This window comes from Natator depressus, chromosome 1 (assembly GCF_965152275.1).
Source record: "Natator depressus isolate rNatDep1 chromosome 1, rNatDep2.hap1, whole genome shotgun sequence".
Taxonomy (NCBI): Eukaryota; Metazoa; Chordata; order Testudines; family Cheloniidae; genus Natator; species Natator depressus.
Window position 1 is genome coordinate 283,429,302 of NC_134234.1, and position 12,371 is coordinate 283,441,672.

Here is a 12,371-nt window from a genome sequence, read left to right on the forward strand (position 1 = left end):
GAACCAGGAAGAGGAAAAGACGGGCTAGTGAAGGAGAAATAGACCTCAAGAACAGGTTTGCAGAGCTGGAAAATAAAGGGGCTCAGCAGGTAGTCACTGAAGAAGAGAAGAGCGGCTAGTCCTATAGGAAAAGGGGAAGAGTCAATGGAAACTACACCAAATAGGAGCCCCAGAAGGATACCGGATGGGTTGAAGAGGATTACAAGGGAGAATAGGAATGGAAAGAACTTGCAGCTAGAGGGAACAGGGGATAGACTGGAGAATAGCACCGTCACCAGGAAAAGGCAGGTCTATGTGATCGGGGACTCGTTACTGAGAAGAATAGATAGGTCTGTAACAAGAGCTGATCCAGAGAACAGAAGGGTATGCCGTCTTCCAGGTGCTAAAATACGGGATGTAGACCTGAGGTTGAAAAGGATCCTAACGGGAGCGGGAAAGAATCCCCTAATTATCCTTCATGTGGGAACAAATGATACAGCTAGATTCTTGCTGGAAAGTATTAAGGGAGACTATGCTAGGCTGGGGAAGACGCTTAAGGAAATCGAGGCTCAGGTGATCTTTAGTGGGATTCTGCCTGTTCCTAGAGAAGGGCAACAAAAAGGTATGACAAGATTATGATGCTCAACAGATGGCTCAGGCAGTGGTGCTATAAGGAGGGATTTGGGATGTATGGCCACTAGGAGGCATTTATGGACAGAGGACTGTTCTCTCGGGATGGACTTCACCTGAGTAAGGAGGGAAATAGACTTCTAGGATGGAGGCTGGCACAACTTATCAAGAGAGCTTTAAACTAGGAATTTGGGGGAGATGTCCAGGTAATCTCCACGCCGGATTTTAGCATTGAGAGGGAAGAAAACAAAGTAAGAAAGGATACAGCCGTGGGTAGGAGAATGGACATAAGGAGGAAGGGTAGTATACATACCAGTCTAATAGGTGATACTGGCAGAAGAATGTCTGTGCCTAATCGGGTAAAGAATGTGAGCGAGGCCAAACAGCAAAAATTAAGATGTTTGTACACCAATGCAAGGAGCCTAGGTAACACAATGGAGGAACTAGAGCTAATGGTGCAGGAAGTGAAACCAGATATTATAGGGATAACAGAAACATGGTGGAATAGTAGTCATGACTGGACTACAGGTATTGAGGGGTATGTGCTTTTTAGGAAAGACCGAAATAAAGGCAAAGGTGGTGGAGCAGCATTGTATATCAACGATGAGGTAGACTGTAAAGAAATAAGTGATGGAATGGATAAGGCACTGTGTCTGGGCAAAAATCACATTTGGGAAGAAAGCTACTAGAGCCTCCCCTGGGATAGTGCTTGGGGTGTGCTATAGACCGCCGGGATCCAATCTGGATATGGATAGAGCCCTTTTTAATGTTTTTAATGAAGTAAATGCTAATGGGAATTGTGTGATCATGGGAGACTTTAACTTCCCAGATATAGACTGGAGGACAAGAGCTAGTAATGACAATAGGGCTCAGATTTTCCTGGATGCGATAGCTGATGGATTCCTTCATCAAGTATTTGCTGAACCGACTAGAGGGGATGCCATTTTAGATTTGGTTTTGGTGAGTAGTGAGGACCTCCTAGAAGAAATGGTTGTAGGGGATAATCTTGGTTCAAGTGGTCATGAGCTAATTCAGTTCAAACTGAACGGAAGGATTAACAAAAATAAATCTGCGACTAGGGTTTCTGATTTCAAAAGGGCTGACTTTCAGAAATTAAGGAATTAGTTAGGGAAGTGGATTGGACTGAAGAATTTATCGATCTAAAGGCAGAGAAGGCCTGGGATTACTTTAAATCAAAGCTGCAGAAGCAATCAGAAGCCTGCATCCCAAGAAAGGGGAAAAAAAATCATAGGCAGGAGTTGTAGACCAAGCTGGATGAGCAAGCATCTCAGAGAGGTGATTAAGCAAAAGCAGAAAGCATACAGGGAGTGGAAGATGGGAGGGATCTGCAAGGAAAGCTACCTTATTGAGGTCAGAACAAGTAGGGATAAAGTGAGACAGGCTAAAAGTCAAGTAGAGTTGGACCTTGCAAAGGGAATTAAAACCAATAGTAAAAAGGTTCTATAGCCGTATAAATAAGAAGAAAACGAAGAAAGAAGAAGCGGGACTGCTAAACACTGAGGATGGAGTGGAGGTCAAGGATAATCTAGGCATGGCCCAATATCTAAACAAATACTTTGCCTCAGTCTTTAATCTTAGGGACAATGGTAGCATGACAAATGGGAATGAGGATATGGGAGGTAGATATTACCATATCTGAGGTAGAAGCGAAACTCAAACAGCTTAATGGGACTAAATTGCACGCACGCGCAGGGGGGACGGGGGGGACGAAAAAATACAACATGGTTTTACAAAAGGTAGATCGTACCAAACCAACCTGATCTCCTTCTTTGAGAAGGAAACAGATTTTTTAGACAAAGGAAACGCAGTGGATCTAATTTACCTCGATTTCAGTAAGGCGTTTGATACCATGCCACGTGGGGAATTATTAGTTAAATTGGAAAAGATAGGGATCAATGTGAAAATTGAAAGGTGGATAAGGAATTGGTTAAAGGGGAGACTACAGCGGGTCCTACTGGAAGTTGAACTGTCAGGCTGGAGGGAGGTTACCAGTGGAGTTCCTCAGGGATCAGTTTTGGGACCAATCTTATCTAATCTTTTTATTACTGACCTCAGCACAAAAAGTGGGAGTGCTAATAAAGTTTGTGGATGATACAAAGCTGGGAAGTATTGCCAATTTAGAGAAGGACCGGGATATCATACAGGAGGATCTGGATGACCTTGTAAACTGGAGTAATAGGAATAGGATGAAATTTAATAGTGAAAAGTGCAAGGTTATGCATTTAGGGATTAACAACAAGAATTTTAATTGTAAGCTGGGGACGCATCAATTAGAAGTAACGGAGGAGGAGAAGGACCTTGGAGTATTGGTTGATCATAGGATGACTATGAGCCGCCAATGTGATACTGCCGTGAAAAAAGCTAATGCGGTCTTGGGATGCGTCAGGTGAGGTGTTTTAGTACCGTTATACAAGGCACTGGAGAGACCTCATCTGGAATACTGTGTGCAGTTCCGGTCTCCCATGTTCTGGTCTCCCATGTTCACAGGCCTGTTAGTTTGACATATGTAGTATGCAAGGTCTTGGAAAAAAATTTGAAGGAGAAAGTTAAGGACATTGAGGTCAATAGTAAATGGGACAAAATACAACATGGTTTTACGAAAGGTAGATCGTGCCAAACCAACCTGATCTCCTTCTTTGAGAAAGTAACAGATTTTTTAGACAAAGGAAACGCAGTGGATCTAATTTACCTCGATTTCAGTAAGGCATTTGATACGGTTCCACATGGAGAATTATTACCGAAATTGGAAAAGGTGGGGATCAGTATGAAAACTGAAAGGTGGATAAGGAACTGGTTAAAGGGGAGACTACAATGGGTCACGCTGAAAGGTGAACTGTCAGGTTGGAAGGAGGTTACTAGTGGAGTTCCTTAGGGATCGGTTTTGGGACCAACCTTATTTAATCTTTTTATTACTGACCTTGGCACAAAAAGAGGGAATGTGCTAATAAAGTTTGTGGATGACACAAAGCTGGGAGGTATTGCTAGTACAGACAAGGACCGGGATATCATACAGGAAGATCTGGATGACCTTGTAAACTGGAGTAATAGGAATAGGATGAAATTTAATAGTGAAAAGTGCAAGGTCATGGATTTAGGGATTAATAACAAGAAATTTTTGTTATAAACTGGGGACGCATCACTTGGAAGTAACAGAGGAGGAGACGGACCTTGGAGTATTAGTTGATCCCAGGATGACTATGAGCCGCCAATGTGATACTGCCGTGAAAAAAAGCTAATGCGGTCTTGGGATGCATCAGGCGAGGTATTTCCAGTAGAGATAAGGAGGTGTTAGTACCGTTATACAAGGCACTGGTGAGATCTCACCTGGAATACTGTGTGCAGTTCTGGTCTCCCATGTTTAAGAATGATGAATTCAAACTGGAACAGGTATAGAGAAGGGCTACTAGGATGATCCGAGGAATGGAAAAACCTGTCTTATGAAAGGAGACTCAAAGAGCTTGGCTTGTTTAGCCTAACCAAAAGAAGGCTGAGAGGAGATACGACTGCTCTCTATAAATATATCAGAGGGATAAATACCGGGGAAGGAGAGGAATTATTTAAGCTCAGTACCAATGTGGACACAAGAACAAACGGATATAAACTGGTCATTGGGAAGTTTGGACTTGAAATTAGACGAAGGTTTCTAACCATCAGAGGAGTGAAGTTTTGGAATAGCCTTCCAAGGGAAGCAGTGGGGGCAAAAGATCTATCTGGTTTAAGATTAAACTCGATAAGTTTATGGAGGAGATGGTACAATGGGATAATAGGATTTTGGTAATTAATTGATCCTTAAATATTCATGGTAAATAGGCCTAATGGCTGTGCTGGGATGTTAGATGGGGTGGGATCTGAGTTACTACAGAAAATTCTTTCCTGGGTATCTGGCTGGTGAATATTGCCCATATGCTCAGGGTTTAGTTGATCGCCATATTTGGGGTCGGGAAGGAATTTTCCTCTAGGGCCTATTCCAATGTTTCTGTTTTTCACCTTCCTCTGTGGCATGGGTCACTTGCTGGAGGATCCTCTGCTCCCTGAAGTCTTTAAACCACGATTTGAGGACTTCATTAGCTCAGACGTAGGCGAGAGGTTTTTTGGCAGGAGTGGGTGGGTGAGATTCTGTGGCCTGGGTTGTGCAGGAGGTCGGACTAGATGATCATAATGGTCCCTTCTGACCTTAGTATCTATGAATCTATAATTTATTTTTCTTGTATTATGTGCCAAAAAGTTAAATATTTTAGTAAAATTCTGTCAACTACAATAAGTATATTTGATCAGTGTAAGATTGTCCATAATAAAAAAGCATGTGTGTAGCTGAATTCCAACACTTACCCAAGTAAGATTTCCAATGTACAATGCAATTCTCTTTCCAGTATACGTATAGACAACATTTGGTGCTGCTCCTTTACCTACGTCATCTCCAACTGAGGGTGGGAGAGAGTCCATATAATCACGGTCCTCTGGGGCATCGCCATTATTTGCAGATGGAGAGATGACGTCATCATACAAATCTATCTGATCATGTCCACCATATTCAGCTTCCTAAAAACACAAAAAAATATGCTGTAGATTACATATTACATAAAATACTTTTAATATTTATTCAAAACAAATACTGCTCTAAAATGTCCCAGAGAATTATCACATGAGGTAAGACAGACACATTTGGACCTGAAGTGCAACAGTATATCCCCTCCCTTGTGAAACAGTTTACATCCCAATTTGATCTACATTCGAATGTATATAAATCTGATGTTACTGCCTTCTGCTTTCTACCTTAAAAAAAATTCCACCAAACTGACAGAAAATTAACAAAAAGCCTATAGTTACTGCTTAATCCTACAATGATTTTGTTCTACTGATAAAGACAAACAAGAGAACACAAATCTTATTCTGAGAATGTTGCTGACATTAATGATGCTGGTAAGCAAAATAGCAGCATGTTAACGTCAGGTTTTATGCAAAAACAAAGTAAATATTTTCCTATATTAAAAGAAATAGGTATGGAAAGTGGTTTGAGCTTTTACGAGAGTCCTGGCAATGAACACAACATGCAGCTAAATTTTTCAGAGATTGGATCTTAAACTTGATCCCTGATTCTCGAATACAGGGTCAAGAAGGGAGAACTTCATACTCTAATGATCCTACTTAATATAAAAGAGAAACACTGACTGTTTCCAAAGACAGCTATATCCCACTTTCTGGTATCACCGTGTCATCACAATAGGAGTTGAAATGGGAAATGACTAAGAGGAGCAAAACCAAATCCATTTTTAATTGCGTTATCAGTCCACTTTTTTTAAGTTTAGACATTTTAACATTAAAATGGGCAATATACTCTTCTTTGCAATTAGCGAGCATATATATAAAAAAAAATTCCTAGCTATAGCTCTAGTAATAAGTTTATGAAAAGATTTAACCCAGAGTATCTTATCTAAATTGAAGACTCCTCTTGATGCAGCCATTTACATTTTTTAATCTCCATTTACAGTCGTATAAATGGACAACTTGGCAAATGAAGTTAGCATCTGACTTACTGGTCCCTCACCTGCAAAATCAGAGTGACAACACACTGGCATTACCTGTGCTACAATTATTATTATTTTAAAAGGGACTAGACCACTGCCTTAGGGCCCTGCCATAACAAACTCCCCTCATATCCTCGCATAACACGTCCGTTCCCCTTAAACCACTCCCCATGATGCTTTCCCCCACTTCAGGATTCCAGACCACAAGGCAGGAAAAGCTGGTTACATACACTTCATAAGAGGAGAGTGTTTCCAGATGTTCTCAAAAAGAAAAGGAGTACTTGTGGCACCTCAGAGACTCACAAATTTATTTGAGCATAAGCTTTCGTGAGCTACAGCTCACTTCATCTGATGCATGTAGTGAAAAATACAGTAGGGGGATTTTATATACACAGAGAACATGAAACAATGGGTGTTACCATACACACTGTAACGAGAGTGAAAAGGTAAGGTGAGCTATTACCAACAGGAGAGAAAAAAAACCCTTTTGTAGTGATAATCAAGGTGGGCCATTTTCAGCAGTTGACAAGAACGTGTAAGGAACAGTAGAGGGGAAAAACAAACATGGGGAAATAGTTTTACTTTGTGTAATGACACATCCACTCCCAGTCTTTATTCAAGACTGATTTAATGGTGTCCAGTTTGCAAATTAATTCCAATTCAGCAGTCTCTCGTTGGAGTCTGTTTTTGAAGGTTTTTTTTGGTAATATTGCCACTTTTAGGTCTGTAATTGAGTGACCAGAGAGACTAAGTGTTCTCCGACTGGTTTTTGAAGGTTATAATTCTTCACGTCCGATTTGTGTCCATTTATTCTTTTACGTAGAGACTGTCCGGTTTGGCCAATGTACATGGCATTGCTGGCACATGATGGCATTGGTAGACGTGCAGGTGAATGAGCCTCTGTGTGGCTGATAGTGTGGCCCTATGATGGTGTCCCCTGAATAGATATGTGGACACAGTTGGCAACGGGCTTTGTTGGAAGGATAGGTTCCTGGGTTAGTGGTTTTGTTGTGTGGTTGCTGGTGAGTATTTGCTTCAGGTTACGGGGCTGTCTGTAAGCAAGCACTGGCCTGTCTCCCAAGATCTGTGAGAGTGATGGGTCGTCCTTCAGGATAGGTTGTAGATCCTTGATGATGCGTTGGAGAGGTTTCAGTTGGGGGCTGAAGGTGATGGCTAGTGGCGTTCTGTTATTCTCTTTGTTGGGCCTGTCCTGTAGTAGGTGACTTCTGGGTACTCTTCTGGCTCTGTAAGTCTGTTTCTTCACTTCAGCAGGTGGGTATTGCAGTTGTAAGAACGCTTGATAGAGATCTTGTAGGTGTTTGTCTCTGTCTGAGGGGTTGGAGCAAATGCAGTTGAATTGTAGAGCTTGGCTGTAGACAATGGATCGTGTGGTGTGGTCTGGATGAAAGCTAGAGGCATGTACATAAGTATAGCAGTCCATAGGTTTCCGGTATGGGGTGGTGTTTGTGTGACCATCGCTTATTAGCACCGTAGCGTCCAGGAAGTGGATCTCTTGTGTGGACTGGTCCAAGCTGAGATTGATGGTGGGATGGAAATTGTTGAAATCATGGTGGAATTCCTCAAGGGCTTCTTTTCCATGGGTCCAGATGATGAAGATGTCATCAATATAGCGCAAGCAGAGTAGAGGCATTAGGGGACAAGAGCTGAGGAAGCGTTGTTCTAAGTCAGCCATAAAAATGTTGGCATACTGTGGGGCCACGCGGGTACCCATAGCAGTGCCGCTGATTTGAAGGTATACATTGTCCCCAAATGTGAAATAGTTATGGGTGAGGACAAAGTCACAAAATTCAGCCACCAGGTTTGCTGTGACATTATCGGGAATACTGTTCCTGATGGCTTGTAGTCCATCTTTGTATGGAATGTTGGTGTAGAGGGCTTCTACATCCACAGTGGCCAGGATGGTGTTTTCAGGAAGATCACCGATGGATTCTAGTTTCCTCAGGAAGTCAGTGGTGTCTCCAAGATAGCTAGGAGTGCTGGTAGGTTGGGCCTGAGGAGGGAGCCTACGTAGCCAGACAATCCTGCTGTCAAGGTGCCAATGCCTGAGATGATGGGGCGTCCAGGATTTCCAGGTTTATAGAAACTCCAGATGTTCTGTAAAGGAGTCAGTTGCACAACTACTAAAAATACCAAAGTTATAACACCCATATTCTCCCTTGTGAAATCAACCTCCAAAATTCTGGCAAAACAAATCTCCATCTACCAAAGTTCTGTATTTTACAACAAGATCTCCCCCACATAAACCCCTTTCTACTATATAAAATTCTGTTGTATCTTAACTTTTGTTTTTAAATATCTACTTCACCCACACATTGACTCAGTAAATATATGAAGGCCACATGCACCACCACAGTATTCAACGGTCTTACAAATTCTAAAAGTCAAAGAGTCTGTTTCTTTCCCTCCTGATTGCTATTTTAAATTGCAGGAAAGCTAAATCAAAGTGGTGAATTTTGCACTTTGTTCTGAAAATTGGGTTCAAGATCATTTTAATTTCCTGCAGAAACAAGTTTCACATTTCTAGGCCAGGAGCTTTCAGTTCTGTCACCTGCATTTATAAGCCTTCACATGTTTTAGTAGTTCCACAGTTCCTGAGGAATGCAGCTGACATGTAAGTTTATAATTACTGAGAAGCAGCTTTTAAACCAGCTCATGCCAATGTCATGAGGGGCTTTGAGGATCAGTACTGTAACCCCAAGTTTGACTCGGTTCACTGGGTAGCTGGTGAAATGAGCAGAACACTGGGGTGATACGCTGTAAGCAATCTATGTTATTAAGTAGGTAAGCTGTTTCACGTTGAACTAATTGGACAATGTGGTACAATCGGAGAGTCAAGAGTTTAAGGCCAGAAGGGACCTCCTGTACATAACATGCCACCTACACTACCCAGCACCTGCACATTAAACACAACTGAAATTAGACCAAAATATTATAACCCACTGGAAACTAGATTACGTGTCACAGGCAGAGAACAGGAGGTACCAACATGCATCAGTGCTCCACAATCACGTACAATGTGTTGCAACAATAAATGCAGAAGGTCATTAATGCATGGATCATTGTGGCCTACTCCAAAACTGAGACCATGGGGTGCAGTCTCCTGGCCAGCTTTAGGCAGAAGAGCTCTTTTCCAGCAGCCATATTTATTTGGGCATCCAGTAACAATGAAGATTCCAGCTGGCCCCACCCCAGGGAGGGTGTTAATGTGGTTCCGAGTTCTTTGAAGCATTATCTTCTCTCCACCAGCATCACCCTGTATTGCTCACATTTAGTATCAGTCATCTGCTCTTCGCTGACACTAGTGGTATGTCTACACAGCAAAAGCTGCGCGCTGACAAACATACCTGAGCTAGTGATGTGTATGGACTAGCCTACCCAAGCTAGCTTAAATCCAGCTAGTGTGGGTAACAATAGCGATGAAGCAACATGAGCTTCTGAATGGGCTAACAAGCCAAGTACATACCCAGGATCCATGCCAGGCTTGTACTACATGTACTGAAGCCCAGAGTGCACTACCTTCACTGTTATATTACCTGTGCTAGCTAGATTCAAGCTAGATCTAGTAGGCTGGTCTTTGCACAGCTTTTGCTATGCAGATATACCCTAAAACAGCTAAGGGATGGTACTCTTTGTATCTGACACAATGGTGTTGTCCATGTATTACTGGCATATGAATCTGTGTTGTCTCAAGATCTTCCCCAGGAAAAAAGGTAACTTATCTGTACAGGTGAGTCACATCATTTAACTTACGCAAATTCAAATATACGCACTTGGCAAAAAAAAAAAAAAAAAAAAAGAGAGAGAGAGAAAAAGAAAAACAAGATACCTGGAAATAGTGCGAGCAATTCCGCCCACCATTCCACTCAATAAGCGTATGCCCCGGAGTGAGCGTGAGATGGGAGACATTAATCTACTGTTCCCTCAGTCGGTCTCAGTTTCCACGTGCCTCTCAGTGTGAGCATCTCGCCGTGCCGAGTGTGATTCTAGTGTTTAAAGACACGTATTTTTCATATAACATGGCTCCTACACGCAAGCCAACTACTTCATCTGGCGCTCAACCGAAGAAACAGCGATCCGTTCCAAGGCTGGAGGAAAAACTTGCTGTGTTGGACTTACTGAGAGACGGTATGTCAGTCTCCAATGTGGTGCGTAAATATGGCTGCAACAAATCTAGCATCTGTGCCATCAAGATTCGAGAGAGAGAAATTCGTCAACAGTGGCATCAAGTGCTCCAATAACTGCTAAGGTGACGAGCCAGGTGCGTGATAAGACTTAAGTTTAATGCCTTTTCAGTCTTCGCTAATGGCTGGAAGACATGAACTGTAAATGTGTGCCTATCGATGGCAACATGTTGCAAGAAAAGGCTCTTAGCCTCTACGCGCTGTTCAAACCTCCCGCAGAAGAGGGACAGCCTTCTTATGAGAAGGAATTCAAAGCCAGCCAAGGTTGGCTTAACGGTTTTAGGAACCGCTTCAACCTCAAAAAACGTGCAGACTACTGGTGAAGCTGCATCTGCCAATGAAAAGGCAGCAAAAGCCTACCCTGAACAATTAAAGAAAATCATAGAAAAGGGCTATCTTCCGGAACAAGTTTTTAATGCTGACGAGACTGGGCTCTTCTGGAAAAAAATGCCCAACCGCACTTACATTTCAAAGTCAGAAAGACAAGCCCCTGGCTTCAAAGCAGCTAAATACTGTGTGACTGTGTTGTTTTGTGGCAATGCAGCTGGACATTTAATAAAGCCAGGCTTGCTCTACAGGGCTGCAAATCCCCGTGCCCCAAAAGGCAAGAAAAAAAAATCTCCTTCCTGTGTTCTGGCAATCAAATAAAAAGGCTTGGGTGACGGCAGTATTATTTCTGGATTGGTTCCACAAGTGTTTCATTCCGGAGGTCAAGTGGTACCTCGAAGAAAAAGGACTTCACTTTAAAGTGTTGCTGATCATAGATAATGCTCCTGGTCACCTTGCGGCACTCCACTTTGCGCATAACGACATTGAAGATATCTTTCTCCCCCACCAATACCACCTCCATCCTCTCGACCAAGGCGTGATTCGCTGTTTCAAGGCCACCTACATGAGGCTTACATTCTCATGGATACATAGCGCTATGGATGCTGATCCCAATCTTAATGAGATGGAGTGCTGGAAATCCTTCAACACTGCCAATTGCATCACTTATATTAAACAGGCAATGTATGCAATCAAGCCTGAAACAGTCAATGCATGTTGGCGAAACCTATGGAAAGAATGTATGAATGATTTTAAGGGTTTCCCAACCAGTGACAAAGAAGTGAAATGCATTGTTCAGGTGGCCAGGCTTCATCGACATCCTTGAGGAAGAAACTGAATAATTAATTGAGAGCCATAGAGAAACATGGACTACCGAAGAGTTAGAGGAACTGATAAAATCGTCTACAGAAGACGAAGATGACGACAACGAACAGGAAGAGCCAGCAAGTTGGAATCTTCATAAATTTGCTGAAGTATTCCAGGCAGCGAAACACGTGAATGATTTAATTTCTGAATATGATCCCTCTGTGGAATGAAGCCTCAAAATCACATGTAATATTACGGACTATTTGAGACTGTATCAAGAAAGGTTTGAGCAGCTCAAGAGAGACAACAGCGACAGTTGCCGATCACCACGTTTTTCAAGGAAAAACAACCAGCAGCAGATGAGCCTATGCAATCAACTTCTCGAGCTGAACCAGAGCCAACCACTTCGTCTACGACTCCCGCTCCGTTACCCAAGCTCTCCGTCACCTCCATCTCCTGGATTGACATCAAGCCCTGACGACCCCCTGTAATTACCCCCTGTAATTAAAAATACAGTACTGTAAAATGATATTTTGCATATGTACTTATTATATACTGTACATTACTGTATACGTTATACATATTACTGTATAGGGTCGTATACACAAAACCATGTACAGTATACTGTACTTTATGGGCAATTAAGGGATTTTCAAGGGTCATTTTGACTATACGCCATTGTTGCCTTACGCACTGGCTTTAGAACCTAATCCCCGCATAAGATGTGACTCCACTATATTGTAACTGATGTTCTTTGAGATGTGGTTGCACATACATGTTCCACAGAGGAGAGTGCACCCAATATGTCAGAGCCAGAGAGTTTTCTGTAGCTGTACCTGTCAAGGAGACACACACATTCTGCACATCTTCATGGCTCCTC

The 12,371-nt window shown here is 42.4% G+C and overlaps 1 protein-coding gene across 5 annotated transcripts in view; it reads right to left on the reverse strand.

Moving 5' to 3' along the window:
- The window catches only part of CPSF6 (cleavage and polyadenylation specific factor 6), a 64,479-nt gene that overhangs the window by 37,084 nt on the left and 15,024 nt on the right, over positions 1-12,371 (reverse strand). For all 5 annotated transcript variants that reach the window (XM_074942071.1, XM_074942075.1, XM_074942074.1 and 2 more), the window contains exon 2: positions 4,960-5,169. In XM_074942071.1, coding sequence (XP_074798172.1) covers positions 4,960-5,169 — 210 coding nt within the window. The remainder of the gene's footprint in view (positions 1-4,959; positions 5,170-12,371) is intronic.